Source organism: Lampetra fluviatilis, chromosome 9, assembly GCF_964198595.1.
Source record: "Lampetra fluviatilis chromosome 9, kcLamFluv1.1, whole genome shotgun sequence".
Classification (NCBI taxonomy): domain Eukaryota; kingdom Metazoa; phylum Chordata; class Hyperoartia; order Petromyzontiformes; family Petromyzontidae; genus Lampetra; species Lampetra fluviatilis.
This window is the reverse complement of record NC_136283.1, coordinates 41971-61817: the sequence shown is the minus strand read 5'-3', so window position 1 is coordinate 61817 and position 19847 is coordinate 41971. Positions and strand designations below refer to the sequence as shown.

Here is a 19847-nt window from a genome sequence, read left to right as displayed (position 1 = left end):
CAGCTGCGTGTTGCTACTTGCTACTGACAGTAGTTGAATATGGTTGGATATACGCAGTTAGAGACAACAACCGCTATTCGCCACTAAGTGGCGGTGACGTCACCACGACGCTTGTGCCAGGCCACGTGCACCTTGAGGCCATGCGAAATGTCGAACGCCCACCGGCAGGTCACGGAGCAGACCCAGCAGGGGCGGTTTCTTCATTAGGGCGATTGGGCGACGCACCACCAAATTGGGAAAGGGACTTTTTCAATCACATTAACAATCTAATTCAACCACAGAGTTACGCTAGCCGTTACTGTGCCTCTGGATATAGTCCAATCAGCGTCATGTCACGTTCTGTGGAGTACCGCCTCTTTTTGGGCGATTTCCCTCCAGCTGAGAATCGCCCCGAGTGGCCCCATAGACTTACATTCAAAGATGTTTTTTTTCGAACGGCGGGCGCTGCAAAGCATTTTCTATGGCTTCCGGGAGGGCTCGCACTAACGTGCTTACGTCATCATACGTGCTTACGTCATCATACGTAAGCACGTTTCAGTCAACAATATTATTTGTCGCCACCTAGTGGAATCTTTAATAAAAGAAACTGAGTGGATTGTAATAATAGTGAGTATAGAAACAAACAAGGAGATGTATTGTAAGAGTCACTTTATTTTTCATTAATATTAAAGAAGTGAAGTTGCCTTTACATGCTTAAGCTGTTAATTTATCCATTGCATGGGTGGACCTTATCCTTATCAATCATCCAGCCATTTGCCCCCCCTGAGAGATTTTGCAGGAGCCGCCACTGAGACCCAGGTGCCACGGGTCGACTGAGATGACTGGCTGATGCACCACCTGTGCCCCCTACTGTGCCAACTTGCTGTGCTTTAGCCAACCAACGCTCCGCTCGTTGTTGTGAGCGTCGCTCCTCCACCCTCCGTTGTTGTTGGAGGGCGACTGCCTTGGGATGAACTGTGTAGACTCGTCCTAAGCCATCAGATTCACCGTCAGCAGCTCGTCGCTTCCATTTTTTTAGCAGTCCATGTATAGTAGGAGAGAACTTAATGGTAGAGCAGGTTGGCAGCAAATGGGTCACTTGGGCACAAAACCAAGAACGCCATCAGGGTGGTATCTAGTGGAGCCAGGGCCTGTTGTTGGGCATTTCCTTTGGTGACGTAGATGCGTTGACCATTTTGAGGTGAAGTGCCAAATGGACGACTGTGGGGGAACGGTCATGGATGGGGAAGCCAAGAATACAGCAAATGGCCTCATTGTTGCTGATGTATCTTCCTTGGAAAGAAAGTTTGAGCTCATGCACACTTTGCCCCTCTCTTTTGTAATGCAAAGACAGCCATGTCAGGGCCTTTGTTGATGTATTGGCAAACATATTTGATGGCTTTTTTTTAGAATAGCAGAATTTCACATTAAAGTGGGGAACGATCCACCGGTTGTGAACTTTCATTAGCGAGTTAGTGGCAGGTCTGAGCGTTGTCTGAAATCCACCATGCTCAGTATTTCTGTGACGATATCGAGGATAGCCATCATGGGCCGACTGAGTGTCTTGCAAGTAGTTCCGTGGATACCTCTTGGTACACCTGTGGTCTTGCATACATGTGTAATGCGGGCGTAAACGACCTTCCGGATGTGACGTCATGGGGGGAGGAGTTACGTCACGTGGGGGAGAGGGTTCAGAGCTAAAAGGGGAGAAACCGGAAGAGGAGGGGAGGTTGTTGGAGACTGGGAGAGAGTAAGGCCACGCAGGGCGAAGGCTGGGGAGAGTGGCGAGATCGCCACACACACAGAGTACGGATAGGGCACCGTCGGCCAGCGGTGACCGACCCCGGAGAAGCGGGGAGCAGCGGTAAGGCTGCAGCGAGGGCAGCTGAGAGGCTGCACGAAGAGAACAGCAGCGGGACTGCTTCGGAGAAGAGAGAGCAGCGGTGGGGCTGCAACGAGGGCAGCTGGAGAAGCTGCACGAGGAGATTAGCAGTGAGGCTGCTACGGGAAAGTGGAAGAGCCGTGTGGGAAAAGTATACGAACCCGAATAAAGGACACCAAACCAGATACCGTGGTCGAGTCCTTTATTACACATGGCGCATTTGGATAGAACTGGGCACATGGGCCATGGACCATTTGGTTGCAGACCACATAGAAAAAGGGCAGGGTCTGGATGGGGGTGAGATAGCTCAGCACTGATAAATGTGTCAATGTGACTTGCATCAATTGTTTCCCTCATCCATAGCGAAATGTGAGCACGAGGTGGACGACGTTTTTGCCACCCAATGGTGTGCAAGCTACTGTTTGTCTATCCAAAGACGCCACCTTCGTTAGTCATAATAAGCATCTCATAAACTTTGAGTTTTTAGACCCTAGCTAACATGTCATGTCTGTCTGGTGGCTTTTGGATTGGATAAAGGTAAACCTGCAACTCCTTTCATTTGAGATTGCAAGTGAAGGTGATGAATCACGAAGGAATAGAAGTTTCTTTAGAGACAGTTTTGTGAGGATGTCTTTGTCCTGCAGCTTTGTAATTGGAGGAATCTTGACGTGGTACCCATCTTGGCCTTGCGACAGGAAAATGTGTTATTGTAGGGCATCGTATGCTCTTTCAGTGTCAGGAAATTGTGCGATGGTGTTTTCTTGGTATGGAAGAACAATGTCTCTCTCACAATGTTCCTCACCCACCGTAAGAAAGCAAGGTCAACAATATTTGGGGCATTGAACCTCCCTGCGTGCTCCCCGCTTAGGTGGAAAGGTGCGGTACGGAAACATTTAAATGCGTGATATTCCCACGAATGTCACAAAACGATAGACGAAATTCAATGGGCTGTAGCTAAAAAAGTCCAACGTATTTAGCAGTATAACATATTAATCGGCAACGCAGTACTACAAATCAGTAAATATCGTGACGTGCGCAATCGAAACAATAGAAATGCATTGAAGAAATAAGATGAAATACGTTTACATTAAAGAGCAGCAGTACGTACAGGTAAGTTGAGAAGCAGACGACAGTCTAGATTATAGACTGGCAGTACGCCGACTCAATGACACAAGCATTGCTACAGTCGACATAAAAAGCTGTCAATACGGTCAGCAGCTGAAAAAGCAGGATACAGTCGACATGAAAGGCTGGCAGTACACTGAGTGAGGTAAAGAAGCAGGCAACAGATTATAGACTGGCATACTCAATGCCCAAAAGCAAAATTAGCAGTGTAGATAACATGTAGTTTTTGCGACCAATATTATTTATAATAAACATTTTTGGGTCAGATCGCGTTATTATTTACGTGTCATAACCCTCCACCACCCGACACGGCCAATCAGCAAAAAAGACAAAAAGTTCACCATGGGAACCTCATTTGCCAGTAAAAATATGATAATTGTTTTTTTACCCTTCTATCGGGCAACAAAACTGACACCTTTCTACAAGGAGTCATGTTTGCATAGACCACAATACCTGCAGTCATAATACAAGCAAAAGACATAACTCTGATAATGTGCACTGGCCTTGAAGTTGATTGGTCCACACCCGAGACAGCTTTCCTTAGAGCCTAGTCTCACATGGGTTGGACCAGATGACGCCAAAAGGCAAAAAGTTCCCTACTTCAGCCCACCGGTGTGTTGAAGAGTGAATCCACAACATTTACAATTTTTGAGTAGTACGACTTTTCGCTAGTAATTACATCCAGCATCATCGGGCAATTCGCCAGAATGGTGCCAATGCACCGAAGTTAATTAACGAGCAGGCAGCAGGCAACAGCACGGACTGGCAGTGCACCGTCTCAGCTTCATAGAAACACAGCTAAACAAGAACATATTTAGCAACCAAATAGTGCAATATTAGTTTTCTACACACAAACATTTTTATTGTAATATTTGGCAACTTATTTGTTTCATAATAGTAAACAATAAACCTGAGTTCTTAGCGAAAGATTAAATAAAATTGTACTTCACATTGCCGTGGTGAGGCCTAGTCCAATGCAGAGCCCGCGGCCTCGCCGAGATTGCCAAGCCGGAGGAGGTGACACATTGCCAGGCTGGGGGCTGGGCCGCTCTCCCCACCCGCACTGCAATAATGCCATCTAAGTGCTCTAATATTAATATCTACGGACTTTATAGCAGTAACTGCATGCATTGGGGTGGGAGACATAAGACTAAAGAATGAACCTCAGCATTGTGTGTATATTTTTTAAGCATTGTTAACGCGAATGAGATTTGTATCGATCGTGTGTGCGTTGCTAGGAGTGCAATTGCGTGAACACAGACAGACAAAAATGACATTTATATATAACGCACTACTTTAACTGTGATGAACGCTGCACTGTCATTTTCATGCAGGGGGCGCTGTAAACCTACGTGCCCCCTGCATGAACGACGGAGGCGCAAGGACAGACGTTCGATCACGTTGGAATCGATCTGCAGACGGCGGTCTTCTCGCACGGCCAACTCTGTCACCTTACCTCGATTCCACGATCCCAACCAGGTGAAAGTCTGCATCGAACCGAACCCCCCGGCAAGGCCATTTACCTCACGACGAGACAAAATTCACACCAAATGTCGTTTTCAATTAAGTCTTACAGATGTAAAATGATATAAGCTTTTAATGAATACAATTATCTATTTAAAAAATAACAGTTCAAAGATGTTTCATTTTAAAACTTCAAAACGGAGCATCGGGAGCTTGCGTGGATGCGTCGTTCGTGTGCAATTTTTTTCGTGACTTTCCTGGCCGAAAGCCGTAAATGGTTGAGGGGCACCACAGGCCGTCCGGCTTGCTTCAACCCATGGTTGTGAACATCCAGACGTTAATCGGCAAGGACCATTTCTTGTCCAAGTTCGCCAACATATATGACATGAAGCAAAATTATGAGTGTTGTTGTGGAGAATGTATCTACTAGATGTGCTCTGCCTTGTAACCAAATACAAATCTGTACCAAAAATGCATTTCAAATATGCTCTTAAAATTACCTCCTTGCAATGAAGCAGATCAGCAGACACGACATCTTTCATTTATCGATCTCTCCACGAAACAAAGGAATGTTTTACACAAACTAGAACTAGCACAGACTTCTGGGAGTGCACCATTGATTCAGTGCAAGCCACCTGTGCACCCCGATTGGTGCACAGAGTCTCAACAACAGCCGGGCATGCTTCAACCGATAGTTACGGACATCCAGACGTTAATCAGCAAGGAGCATTTCTAGTCCGAGTTAAACAAAATCTACGTCAACACGTAATGCAAAATTATAATTCGTGTTGTAGAGAATGTATCTCCTCTACGTGTAACTTTTGAGTGGTATGCCTTGTAACTGATGAACAATCCAAATGTGCTCCCTATTTCAAAGACAATGAGTTGCTCCAGAGGGAGATGCTTCCTGAAAACACTAAAGTACCCTTTGACCTATATCACAAGAACAAGGAGTCTCACCTGATATGCACAGGTTACTTGCAAAACACACACTTTATCCTAACATCAGTTATTCAATGTTTGACCCTTAAAGACAAAATAGTACATGTACGCACACAATCAGACAAGTATGCATTCTAAATTATTGACAATCATTTTTACAAAGTTAAATTACTGCACTGAAATATGCTGCATCAGGTTACATCGCATTAACAAGATAAACAAAAAACAATGTCTGCTTAACAGTGTATATACAACGTACTATTGCGCCATTCAAAACAAGTAGGCCATTGCATGTTTAATGTAGCAAATTCTAAAAACATTACCTACAAATTCCACAACCAAGATGCCACATCAACCATCGCCCCCTACTGACAGGCTCTTGTCCACATGAAGTCCCGTGCAGGGCCACCACCTTGTGCCACACAAGGGCAGCTGCTACTTGGGGATGTTTCGAGTGTTTGAAATGAGATACGATACAAAACTCCGAGTTGTCGAGGCGATTAAGCAAGCACCATATAAATGCAATTCATAACATAGTGAATGCGTGGGAGCTTTTTGGCTCCCGCTCCTGGTTAGAGATCAACGCAACCCACAGGTCCACAAAGACTGGCCGCTCTTACCCTGCAGGGTGAACCTAGGAATTGAGTGTTCAACTTCACATTCTCGTCATTCAAGGCCTGTGACAAAGGTGCATCTATTGGAGCGATATTGTCTCTGGCTTACACATCTACCGGGTCTCCATTTGACTTTGTATTGTCTCGGAGGAAGTCCACCCACACCTCCACTTCCACAAACTGCTGGGAGTTGCCTCGCTCTGCTTCACAGTCAGAATTCTCCTCCTGCTTCACGTTGCCTCTATCGATGTGGAGGTCAGATTTTGGAGTTGACTCTTCATCTTCACATTTTACCTTCACTTCTTCGCTCTTCACCATCACTTCTTCAAATTTCACCTTCACCTCCTCATATTTCACATTGACACCTTTAAAAGCGTCCAAGCTGGGATTTTCTTCCGGTTCTTGTTTCATGAGGGATGGGCTCATTACGGCACTTTGACTTTCACAAGCTGATATCAGACTCCGCTCCTTGTGGATATTATGATGCTTGTGTGTTCTCTGGTGTTTTTTAAGAGTCGATGAACTTGCAAACGCCTTCCCACACACACTGCACTTGCAGGGTTTCTCTCCCGTGTGTGTTCTCTGGTGTGGTACAAGAGCAGATGACTGTGCAAACGCCTTCCCACACACACTGCACTTGAAGGGTTTCTCTCCCGTGTGTGTTCTCTGGTGTGCTACAAGAGCAGATGACATTGCAAACGCCTTCCCACACACACTGCACTTGAAGGGTTTCTCTCCCGAGTGTGTTCTCTGGTGTGCTACAAGAGCAGATAACTGTGCAAACGCCTTTCCACACACACTGCATTTGAAGGGTTTTTCTCCCGTGTGTGTTCTCTTGTGTGTTGCAAGAGTAGATGAAAGTGCAAACGCCTTCCCACACACACTGCACTTGAAGGGTTTCTCTCCCGTGTGTGTTCTCTGGTGTTTTACACGATGAGATGAATCTAAAAACGCCTTCCCACACACACTGCACTTGAAGGGTTTTTCTCCCGTGTGTGTTCTCTGGTGTGTTACAAGAGTATATAATTGTGCAAACGCCTGCCCACACACACTGCACTTGAAGGGTTTTTCTCCCGTGTGTGTTCTCTGGTGTTTTACAAGAGTAGATGACTTTGTAAACGCCTTCCCACACACACTGCACTTGAAGGGTTTCTCTCCCGTGTGTGTTCTCTGGTGTTCTACAAGAACATATGACTGTGCAAACGCCTTCCCACACACACTGCACTTGAAGGGTTTTTCTCCCGTGTGTGTTCTCTGGTGTGTTGCAAGAGTAGATGAAAGTGCAAACGCCTTCCCACATACACTGCACTTGAAGGGTTTCTCTCCCGTGTGTGTTCTCTGGTGTTTTACAAGATGAGCTGAATCTGAAAACGCCTTCCCACACACACTGCACTTGCAGGGTTTCTCTCCCGTGTGTGTTCTCTGGTGTTCTACAAGAGTAGATGACTTTGCAAACGACTTCCCACACACACTGCACTTGAAGGGTTTCTCTCCCGTGTGTGTTCTCTGGTGTACTACAAGAGCAGATGACTTTGCAAACGCCTTCCCACATACACTGCACTTGAAGGGTTTCTCTCCCGTGTGTGTTCTCTGGTGTGCTACAAGAGTAGATGAATCTGAAAACGCCTTCCCACACACACTGCACTTGCAGGGTTTCTCTCCCGTGTGTGTTCTCTGGTGTGGTACAAGAGCAGATGACTTTGCAAACGCCTTCCCACACACACTGCACTTGAAGGGTTTCTCTCCCGTGTGTGTTCTCTGGTGTGCTACAAGAGCAGATGACATTGCAAATGCCTTCCCACACACACTGCACTTGAAGGGTTTCTCTCCCGAGTGTGTTCTCTGGTGTGCTACAAGAGCAGATAACTGTGCAAACGCCTTCCCACACACACTGCATTTGAAGGGTTTTTCTCCCGTGTGTGTTCTCTTGTGTGTTGCAAGAGTAGATGAAAGTGCAAACGCCTTCCCACACACACTGCACTTGAAGGGTTTCTCTCCCGTGTGTGTTCTCTGGTGTTTTACGAGATCTGATGAATCTGAAAACGCCTTCCCACACACACTGCACTTGAAGGGTTTTTCTCCCGTGTGTGTTCTCTGGTGTGTTACAAGAGTATATAATTGTGCAAACGCCTTCCCACACACACTGCACTTGAAGGGTTTTTCTCCCGTGTGTGTTCTCTGGTGTTTTACAAGAGTAGATGACTTTGCAAACGCCTTCCCACACACACTGCACTTGAAGGGTTTTTCTCCCGTGTGTGTTCTCTGGTGTGTTGCAAGAGTAGATGAAAGTGCAAACGCCTTCCCACACACACTGCACTTGAAGGGTTTCTCTCCCATGTGTGTTCTCTGGTGCTGTGTCAAATGTTCAGGACAATTCGTGCTGTATGAACACCGGTCGCATTGTTGCCTTGTCGCACCGAGCTGCGCCGAGTGCCTTTGCTCCATCAGACCAATTCTGCAGAGGAAAGTACAGAGGAAGCGTCAGTTGCAGACAGAAAACAAAATATCTACACGTCAGTAGAGGCACAGAGGAATGCATATACACAGTCACACGTGACTTACACGTCTATACTTATTTATATATTCATGATATAGTGAAAAAGCTTCCAAAATTCATCACGCGGGCTGTTATGGCACACAATGAGAGGGCAAATGGTCACAAATTTCGGCTGTCTGGCTACAAAAGGAATATTTATGAAAGCTAAATTCAGTTGACATAGCAAAAGGTGTTGAAAATAATACTATTTGTGTTATGCAGAAATTCATAAATTCATGTTCAATCGCAACTTAGGTGTGTTGTATATATAGACCTTTTCCAAAAATATATATTAAGAATAATTCGACCCATTTTTTCCCTTAAATAATTAATAAATGAAACCAACACTCAACTCCGCTACCCCTCAAGCCACACCAAGCATCTGGAGGTCATTAAACAACAAACTTCGGGGCAAAGAGGGGTTCGCGACTATCTGGAAATCTCCAGGCTGGCAGATGACCATATGACATGACCTCCCCGGACGTTTTGGACAGTTCACAAACAAATCTCCAGAGCACATAGCAGAGACAAACGGACGTTACAACTCACATTTTCTTTCACGGCAAAAGTTTGAAACTCGTCAAAAATAACAAATCGACGTTATAGACTGCAGTCTATACGAGCGGCTTTATACTGGTAGGAACGAAGTGGACCAGACACCAATAGATTATATCGTCCGTCCGTTTGTCCATTTGTCCGTCCGTCCGTCCGTGTAGCAACATCGCCCCCTACTGCAAACACTTGGCATGACCCTACAAAAACCTTGAGACTCAGTGATGCTATCCAGGCTAAACAAGTGTAACATTCCCTTATAATTCCCTCAGATAGCTTTTAATTAAAACATTTAAATTAATGAGGCTTTCCTGGCTAAACACGTGTAACATTCCTTATAATTCCCTGAGATAGCTTTTAATTAAAACTTTGAAATTAAATAAAAAAAACTCACAGCGCCCTAAAGCCTACAGCTAGGCCTAAATCCTAGAACTAGGCCTGAAACTCTCCCTTTGTATCGTACCCCCGCGTGTGTGAAAGGGAGTTAATGTTTCACAATGTTACATTCCCTGATTTTTTTAAATAGAAACATTTAAATTTCAAGCTTTTACATTAATAATTAAAACATTTAAATTAAATATTAACTCACAGCGACCTAACGCCTACAGTTAGGCCTAAAGCCTAGAAATAGGCCTCAAAGTCTCCTTTCGTATCGTCCGATTAGGTGTAGCAACATTGCCCCCTACTGCAAACACTTGGCAGGACCCTACAAAAACCTACAGTGGGGCTTTCATGGCTAAACAAGTGTAATAATACATTATGTTTATATTCTTTGATATTCGTTCCTACCAGCCCACCCCGCAGGGTCCTGTTTATTATTTATTTTATTTCACCCTTATTCAACTCGTATATCATTTTGTATTGTATCTTTCTATCCATGTAACTTCACCAAGAGAACCAAGGAATGTGCATTCTGGTAGACAAGAAAGTGAGCGCTTGGTTATATCTCCAGCCTTGGGATATCAAAATATAACTCAAAATAAAACACCGATCCCTGGTGACACAGACTTACAACAAAGCTTGGCAAACCCCTCGGAATAATGGTAACAACGAGGGGCATTACGAATCTTGGTTAAACATGAACCAAATAATAACCACGAGATATTAGACCCGGGGTAACTCATAAGAGGTACAAGAAATAGGTCCAACACACACAAGACCAGATAATATGTATTCCATGGAATCAAAGCCTCCCCGGCCACCTTTGTCTTCCAACAATTTGACACAAACACATGGCAGCCACAATTACGTATGAAGGGTGTCTGGCCTTGAGCTAACAAACACAACGAAGGGGGGGGGGATGCCAACAAGCATAAACTTAGACGGAAAACAGCCCGTCCGGGGTCATCAAGGGAAGGGGGGGGGGGCATTCAGGCGCGGCCGCGGAGAGAGGACGGTGACAGAGGGCATCTGTTTTTTTTCTCTCGCAAGAGACGCACAGAGAGGGGAGGGAATTTCAGATATAACGAACGACACAGATCATGCAATTCAGTCTTGCAAAGGGGCAAACTCCGGGGCATGGCCTCGAGATCAACCATGGGTGTCGTGTCTCGTGGAGCGAAGGGACGATGTGTGTTAAGAGCTGAGTTCGGCATGAACTGACAGAGTATCGCTGAAAGTTTATTCTACATTCATCCTGATGTTTTGAGTCGCTTGTGGAATCGAGGGTTTGCGATAAGTTGTATTGTACCAAGCTATCAGAGTTGCGTAAGAGGTGTGCTAATACAATTTACAAGTTTTGAGAGTCAGTGATCCAGCCAGCGATGAGCAGCTCACAGCAGCAGCCCTCTTAGAAGAAGGGTGGAGAGCACGAAAGTTGAGCAACGACAAGGCGAAGCCCGGAAGTGAGGGCGGGAGAGGTAACACAATGCCAGTGCAAAACTGGCAGCTGCACGCCAAGGGCGAAAGCAAGGAGAGAGAAAGGAGAGAGCACGGAGCAGTGGAAAGAGCCTGAGCCAGCGCAAGCCCTGAAGTAAGGGCGGGTGTCCGTGTGAAGCTGGCAGCTGCACGATCAAGGAGAGAGCACGGAGCAGTGGAAAGAGCCTGACCAGCCGCCCGTGAGCAAGAGTGTCAGCGCCAGCGAGAGCGCCGTGGGTTCGACCCACACACACACACCGACCAGCACCAGCTGGGAACCAATGCCAGAGTGAGGAGCGGCGACCAGCAGACAAGCTGCGCACGCTATCTGATGACGGAATCATCGCACACCGCCGACGGCGAGCATCACGCCAACTCAACCAGCAGTGAAGAGGGCTGCAACGCCAAGAGGAAGAGTGCCGTGTGTTTAATACACACACACACGTACACACAGCTGCACACACGTACACACAGCTACACACACACACAGCTACACACACACACTCAGCTACACACACACACACGTACACACTCAGCTACACACACACACACGTACACACAGCTACACACACACATACACTCAGCTACACACACACACACACACGTACACACAGCTACACACACACACGTACACTCAGCTACACACACACACGTACACACAGCTACACACACACACGTACACACAGCTACACACACACACGTATACACAGCTACACACACACGTACACACAGCTACACACACACACACAGCTACACACACGTACACACGTACACACAGCTACACACACACACACACGTACACACAGCTACACACACACACGTACACACAGCTACACACACAGCTACACACACGTACACACAGCTACACACACACGTACACACAGCTACACACACACGTACACACAGCTACACACACGTACACACAGCTACACACACGTACACACAGCTACACACACACACGCCGTCCCAGCGGCCCTGCTGGGAATCCCGAGGTATTTTCAGCACAAGGACTGCCGTACCGCGTAATCCGCCAAGTCAACAAGTGGAAAAGAAGACACACGCACACAACACGCATATCGGGACGAATAAGATGAAAAGCATTTACTGCCCATTGAGTTACGTGGATACGGTCGTTCAGAAGTATTTTTGTCATTCCTTTTCGATGATTGCATAATCTTGCCAATGAATTAATTGACGTATACTTTTGCTTTCGGGAAATGTTTTTTTATTGCCGTTCGTATGAATATCGTCGCATGCATGTATAAGGACGTTTTCCTATCGCCGTATATGCTCGCGTTACTCTGAGGAATTAATCGAATGTTCTGTTACCCAGTAAACAACGTAATCATTGAGGGTTAAATGTACGGATCAATGAGAACATCTCCAGGGGTACTGTGTTGACAATTCCAAGCATAAGAGTTCGAATATTAAAGTTTTATGTTATTGGTTAGAAATTTAAATTTCTTAACACAAAAGAGTCCGAGTGGTGCCTTCCTAAGTTCATGCGTAATGATCTCAATTATGAGAACTGTATCCTGCGGTGAGATTTGAATTTGGAGACACGAAGACACAATCAGTAAATGTTAAAACGAGACTAATTGTTTCTAGATTTGAAGCTTTCGTGACTGCAATGATTCATATTCTCAGGTTTTTTCGGTAAAGTCACGTAGGTAAAACATTAAAAGTAATGAAAGTAAAATAAAACAAAACAAAAATAAAATTCACGACGTTTCGGAGGCAACACAAGTCTCCGTCATCAGGTGGGACCGTCACAGCCAGATTAGCTGCATCAAGTGAAGCAATGATTCAAGATGTAATCCCTTATAAGCAAGTTGAAGGGGGGGAGGAGAGGGGGGGGGGAGTTCATCAGAATGTGGTAGCCAATGAATGGAAACGTATCGGGAGGGAGGGGGGTGGGAGGGGGAGGGAGCCAACAAAAAATTTGGCGACGGCTTGGACGCGGCTGCTGCGCACGCCAACACAATGGACAGAGAGGGGGGAGGGGAGGTCTGATACACATGATAGAACAAAGGAACGAAAATGCCCATGTTTATACCAATGCAGGCTGAAAAATGAAGAGAGTACTGTTAAAAATAACTGGGGATGTTAACACTCGGTGAAGTAAATTAAAATAGTGCCTGTCAGATAAGATGGTCCAAAAAGTGTAATTAAGTCTTTTTTGCGTGGTTAATAACATCTTTCCAGTGATTACTGAGTTTGTACCCATCATCACGGTTGAAATTATGTCTGTGTTTGTATATTTGTATGGCTTCGTGTACAAACCTTTGATGGTAGCCAGGAGGCTTGCAGAGAACCTTGGTCTCGGAAAAGACAATTTCATGAGAGCCCGCCGAGTTGTAGCAATGATCGGCAACGGCCGAAGAATCACGGCATAACTGATTCTTCGGCCGTTGCCGATCATTGCTACAACTCGGCGGGCTCTCATGAAATTGTCTTTTCCGAGACCAAGGTTCTCTGCAAGCCTCCTGGCTACCATCAAAGGTTTGTACACGAAGCCATACAAATATACAAACACAGACATAATTTCAACCGTGATGATGGGTACAAACTCAGTAATCACTGGAAAGATGTTATTAACCACGCAAAAAAGACTTAATTACACTTTTTGGACCATCTTATCTGACAGGCACTATTTTAATTTACTTCACCGAGTGTTAACATCCCCAGTTATTTTTAACAGTACTCTCTTCATTTTTCAGCCTGCATTGGTATAAACATGGGCATTTTCGTTCCTTTGTTCTATCATGTGTATCAGACCTCCCCTCCCCCCTCTCTGTCCATTGTGTTGGCGTGCGCAGCAGCCGCGTCCAAGCCGTCGCCAAATTTTTTGTTGGCTCCCTCCCCCTCCCACCCCCCTCCCTCCCGATACGTTTCCATTCATTGGCTACCACATTCTGATGAACTCCCCCCCCCCTCTCCTCCCCCCCTTCAACTTGCTTATAAGGGATTACATCTTGAATCATTGCTTCACTTGATGCAGCTAATCTGGCTGTGACGGTCCCACCTGATGACGGAGACTTGTGTTGCCTCCGAAACGTCGTGAATTTTATTTTTGTTTTATTTTACTTTCATTACTTTTAATGTTTTACCTACGTGACTTTACCGAAAAAACCTGAGAATATGAGACTAATTGTATTATCCCGAGTGATAATACGACCCTAGACAACGAAGATAAGCGTAATTATCATAACTGCATACATTAGCATAATTGCATACAGTTGCATAACTTAATAGGATCACCTCCCTAATTAGCATAATTTCGGATAATTACACATTTTTCCTATTTACATTTAATTTTTATTATTTTTAATTAATTTTTCAAGGCCCAACATATACAACAGGTGTGAAGCCAGACAGGCTCACGATGTCCTTGAATGCTGGAATGAACAGATCTGACTTCACCTGCATGTGTGTGCTGTGTTAACTTCTTGACTGTTTCCATTCTTACAAAGAGCTCCAGAGGAAAACAAAAAACAAACTACAGCTTTGATATAACCTCCCTGTTCAATAGAGTTAATAGACTTTACTGCAAACACAAACTTTACACTGTCACACACTGGCATGGCTCACAGGTGGTGGTGTATTAATGCTTCCTTACTCCACCAAGAAATTCATTGAGGATCAATCAACATCGCCGAGGCTGCGTCTCTCTCCCCGTGGTGTTAACTACCTCTCCTGGTATACAGGAAGTCGTGGGTTCGATCCCGACCCTGACCCCCGGTTGTCCCCATCTCGACATGCAGAGAGTGAACACCACCACACGTCTAGAGTGAACACCACCACACGTCTAGAGTGAACACCGCCACGCGTCTAGAGTGAACACCGCCACGTGTCTAGAGTGAACACTGCCACGCTGTTGACGAGCCTCACCTTGTTGTTGTTGTGGGCAGGTCGCTTCTGAAAACAAGCGCGGTATAGCAGCTCAAGCGGGCTTGGCCTGGAATAAAAAAAGAAAAACTAAGAATATTAAAAGTAAAACAAAGTTACAAAGTGGCGAGCCGTGTGAAGACAAATTAAACTTGAGCGAGAGAATTGAAGCAAACGCGATCAGGCGAGGGCAGGAGGCAAGGCCCCGCGTTGTAAAATTCCAACTTGGACATCGCTTCCATGCTCGCTGCTACTCAAATAACATCCCTACGAGAGAGAGAGCGAGGCTCTACCTCGGTAAACAACAACCACCACAACAACAACAACCACCACAACAACCGCGATGAGAATTTCTCACCTCGGATTTCAGGGCGAGCGCTGAGCGGCAACTTCCTGTTACATCGTGACGTCACGAGGCAGGAGGTGACATGACGTCACTTGCAGGAAAAGACACTCTCCTCCCACAACGAGCGGCTCTGTAACTTAAATAAATTATGTTAATGAGCCGCCAGTCACCGGGCGTAGCTTTGCCCAAATAAGGATTGGCACTGGAACAGCTATCGGCAGCGGCCGAGCGGAGGTGACGTCATGCTCAAGAGCGCGTGAGTTGGGTGGGGTGAATACCTTGGTGACATGACGTCACTAGCGAGGCACACCTCCCCCTGGCGTTTGACGCCGATGAGGTCACGCTGAGCGGCGACGTCAGAGGGCGGGGTCAGAGTTCAAGTTTGTTGACAGAAGGGGAGCGGCAGTGACGTGGTGAGCGCTGCGCTCCGCACCGACCAGCCGAGTTCCATTCCCGCTCGTGGCCAACACCGCCAGTGACGACTTTCTGAGCCGGTCCTGAGCCTCCCCTACGTCGACTCAGCCTCAAACGAGTCCCCGGTGCGGTGTGTCAACATCGCCACTGGGGAGAGAAAGGCGGCCGGGCGTGGTGCTGGCCACCCACCCCCTCGTGTGCCGTCCCACCCTTAATAGGTGCTCGCTAACAGCACTTGCCCCTACAGTCTGTTAAGGCTATACGGGGGGGTCTTTGTCTTTGTGTGTTGGGAGCAAGTTTGAGTGGCGTGTAGCCGTGGGAGTTGAACGGGCGCCTGCTGCTACTGACAGTCGTTGACTGCGGTTGGACAGACGCTGATAGACAGACACAGACAGACAAGACAGGCGGACAGACACAGACAAGAGGAACACAGAGACACAGAGACGACATAGACAGAGACAGGCAGAGAGACACAGGCAGAGAGACACACAGAGGCAAACAGAGAGACAGACGGACAGAGATGTTGAATCGAACACACTGAACTCGATCCATTGAAAGTTTCCTCGATCTTTGCCCATCCCCGGAAGTCGTTCTAGTTTCTATTTATTTCCCTGTGTGGTGTGTAGTGTAAGCAATGTGGGATATCAATGTACACAGATACGAACAAGATCAGCAGACGTCTTTCATTTATCAGTCTCTCCGCGAAACAAAGGAATGTTTTACACAAAATATAACTACTGCAGCATTCAGTGCAAGTCAACTGTGGACCGGTTTTGGTGTACAATTTATACATAAATATATAAGCACACGACTTCATTTATCTGTGACGAACGCTGCACTTTCCATCGCTTTCATGCAGGGGGCACTGCAAACCTACGCGCCCCCTGCATGAACGACGGAGGCGCAGGGACAGACGTTCGATCACGTTGGAATCGATCTGCAGACGGCGGTCTTCTCTCAACCAGGTGAAAGTCCGCATCAAACAGAATCCGCGGCAAGGCAATCTACTTAACGACGAGAGAAAATTCACACGAAATGTCGTTTTCAATTAAGTCTTCCAGATGTAAAATGATATAAGCTTTTAAAGAAGAAATACAATTATCTAATGCAAAACATAATACAATTCAAAGTTGTTTCATTTTGAAACTTCAAAACGGAGCATCGGGTGCTTGCGTGAATGCATCGTTCGTGTGCATTTTTCGTGACTTTCCTAGCCCAAGGCCGTAAATGGTTGTGAGGGGGCTGTAGGCAGTCCGGCTTGCTTCAACCCCATGGTTGTGAACATCCAGACGTTAATCGGCAAGGACCATTTATTGTCCTAGTTCGCCAACATATAAGACGTCATGCAAAATTCTAATGAGTGTTGTTGTGGAGAATGTATCTACTAGATGTGCTCTGCCTTGTAACCGAATACAAATCTGTACCAAAAATGCATTTCAAATATGCTCTTAAAATTACCTCCTTGCTATGAAGCAGATCAGCAGACACGACATCTTTCATTTATCGATCTCTCCACGAAACAAAGGAATGTTTTACACAAACTATAACTAGCACAGACTTCTGGGAGCGCGTCATTGATTCAGTGCAAGCCACCTGGGGACCCTTATTGGTGCACAGCGTCTCAAGAGCAGCCGGGCTTGCTTCAACCGATAGCTTCAAACATCCAGACGTTAATCAGTAAGGAGCATTTCTAGCCCTAGTTAGACGAAATTTGTGTCAACACGTAATACCAAATTATAATTCAAGTTGTAGAGAATGTATCTACACTACGTGTAACTTCTGAGTGGTTTGCCTTGTAATTGATGAATGATCCGAGTGTGCTCCCTATTTCAAAGACATTGAGTTGCTCCAGAGGGAGATGCTTCCTGAAAACACAAAAGTACCCTTTGACCTGTATCACAAGAACAATGAGTCTCACCTGAGTGATCTGTACAGGTTACTTGCAAAACACACACTGTGTCCTAACATGACTCATTCAATGTTTGACCCTTATCAGAGGTGGGACAAAGTCATTGTTATGCAAGTCCAAGTCGAGTCGCAAGTCATCAAATTCATGACTCGAGTCTGACTCGAGTCCAAGTCACATGACTCGAGTCCACATCTCATAGGTGGGACAAAGTCATTGTTATGCAAGTCCAAGTCGAGTCGCAAGTCATCAAATTCATGACTCGAGTCTGACTCGAGTCCAAGTCACATGACTCGAGTCCACACCTCTGACCCTTATAGACAAAATGGTACATGTACGCACACCATCAGACAAGTATTCATTCTAAATTCGTGACAGGCATATTAACAAAATTGAATTACTGCACTGAAATATACTGCATTAGGTTACATCCTATTAACAAGAAGCTAATTTTAAAAAATACGCACCGTCTGCTTAACAGTGTATGTACAACATACTAATGCACCATTCAAAACGAGTCGGCCATTGCATGCTGGCATCTGGGTAAAAATTTAGCAAACTCTAAACATTACCTACAAACTTCACAACTGAGATGCCACATCAACCATCGCCCCCTACTGACAGGCTCTTGTCCACATGCAAGCCGGTGCAGGGCCACCACCTTGTGCTACACAGGGGCAGCTACTACTTGGGGATGCTCTTGGAGTGTTTGAGACGAGATACGATGAAAACTCCGAATTGCCGAGGCAATTAAGCAAGCACAATATAAATGCAATTGATAACAGTGAATGCTTGGGAGCTTATTGGCTCTCGCTCCTGGTTAGAGATCTACCCAACACACAGGTCCACAAAGACTGGCCGCTCTTACCCTGCAGGTTGAACCTAGGAACTGAGTGTTCAACTTCACATTCTTGTCATTAAAGGCCTGTGACAAAGGTGCATCTATTGGAGCGGCATCGTCTAAGGCAGTGGTTCTTAACCTTGTTGGAGGTACTGAACCCCACCAGTTTCATATGCGCATTCACAGAACCCTTCTTAATTGGAAAAATAAAATTATTTTTTCAAATTCAAAACATAGGTACATGTTTTACTGGTGCACAATCATGAGTCAGGTGTGTGTCTTAACCTCCGCCGAACCCCTGAGACTGACTCACGGAACCCCTGGGGTTCGATCGAACCCAGGTTAAGAACCACTGGTCAAAGGCTTACGCATCTCCCGGGTCTCCATTTGACTTTGTATTGTCTCGGAGGAAGTCCACCCACACCTCCACTTCCACAAACTGCTGGGAGTCGCCTCGCTCTGCCTCACAGACAGAATTTTCCTCCTGCTTCACGTTGCCTCCATCGATGCGAAGGTCCCATTTGGGAGTTGAATCTTCATCTTCACATTTTACCTTCACTTCTTTGCTCTTCACCATCACGTCTTCACATTTCACATTCACCTCTTCATATTTCACCTCGTTACCTTTAAAAGTGTCCAAGCTGGGATTTTCTTCCGGTTCTTGTTTGATGAGCGATGGGCTCATTGCAGCACTTTGACTTTCACAAGCTGATTTCACACTCCACTCCTGGTGGATCTTCTGATGCTTGTGTGTTCTCTGGTGTCTTTGAAGATGTGGTGACCATGCAAACGCCTTCCCACACACACTGCACTCGAAGGGTTTTTCTCCCGTGTGTGTTCTCTGGTGTGCTACAAGTGCAGATGACTGTGAAAATGCCTTCCCACACACACTGCACTTGAAGGGTTTCTCTCCCATGTGTGTTCTCTGGTGTGCTACAAGAGCAGATGAACGTGCAAACACCTTCCCACACACACTGCACTTGCAGGGTTTCTCTCCCATGTGTGTTCTCTTGTGTTTTACAAGAGTAGATGAATCTGAAAACGCCTTCCCACACACACTGCACTTGAAGGGTTTCTCTCCCGTGTGTGTTCTCTTGTGTGTCACAAGAGCAGATGACTGTGCAAACGCCTTCCCACACACACTGCACTTGAAGGGTTTCTCTCCCGTGTGTGTTCTCTGGTGTGCTACAAGAGCAGATGACTGTGCAAACGCCTTCCCACGCACACTGCACTTGAAGGGTTTCTCTCTCTTGTGTGTTCTCTGGTGTGTTACAAGATCATATGACTGTGCAAACGCCCTCCCACACACACTGCACTTGAAGGGTTTCTCTCCTGTGTGAGTTCTCTGTTGTGTTACAAGATCATATGACTGTGCAAACGCCCTCCCACACACATTGCACTTGAAGGGTTTCTCTCCTGTGTGAGTTCTCTGGTGCCGTGTCAAATGTTCAGGACGATCCGTGCTGTATGCACACTGGTCGCATTGATGCCTTTTTGCACC

The 19847-nt window shown here is 46.1% G+C and overlaps 2 protein-coding genes across 2 annotated transcripts; both read right to left on the bottom strand.

Annotated features, from left to right (window-relative positions):
* Nucleotides 1–4567: 4567 nt before the first annotated feature.
* On the bottom strand, nucleotides 4568–15241 carry LOC144934082 (uncharacterized). The gene is made up of 3 exons (XM_078859454.1): nucleotides 15198–15241; nucleotides 14843–14909; nucleotides 4568–8461 (listed from the first exon to the last, which is right to left on the bottom strand). Exon 3 carries the CDS (start codon nucleotides 8449–8451, stop codon nucleotides 6112–6114), a length of 2340 nt encoding a protein of 779 aa, XP_078715580.1. The 5' UTR covers nucleotides 8452–8461; nucleotides 14843–14909; nucleotides 15198–15241; the 3' UTR covers nucleotides 4568–6111.
* Nucleotides 15242–18084: 2843 nt separating this feature from the next.
* On the bottom strand, nucleotides 18085–19631 carry LOC144934263 (uncharacterized; the record flags this gene model as incomplete). The annotated part of the gene is made up of 1 exon (XM_078859944.1): nucleotides 18085–19631. A coding segment is annotated over one exon (921 nt), but the record flags the coding sequence as incomplete, so codon positions are not given.
* Between the last annotated feature and the right edge of the window lie 216 nt (nucleotides 19632–19847).

What these genes read in the sequence shown, in the direction of transcription:
- LOC144934082 (XM_078859454.1), bottom strand. Translation starts at nt 8,451, where the DNA reads ATGGAGCAAAGGCACTCGGCGCAGCTCGGTGCGACAAGGCAACAATGC.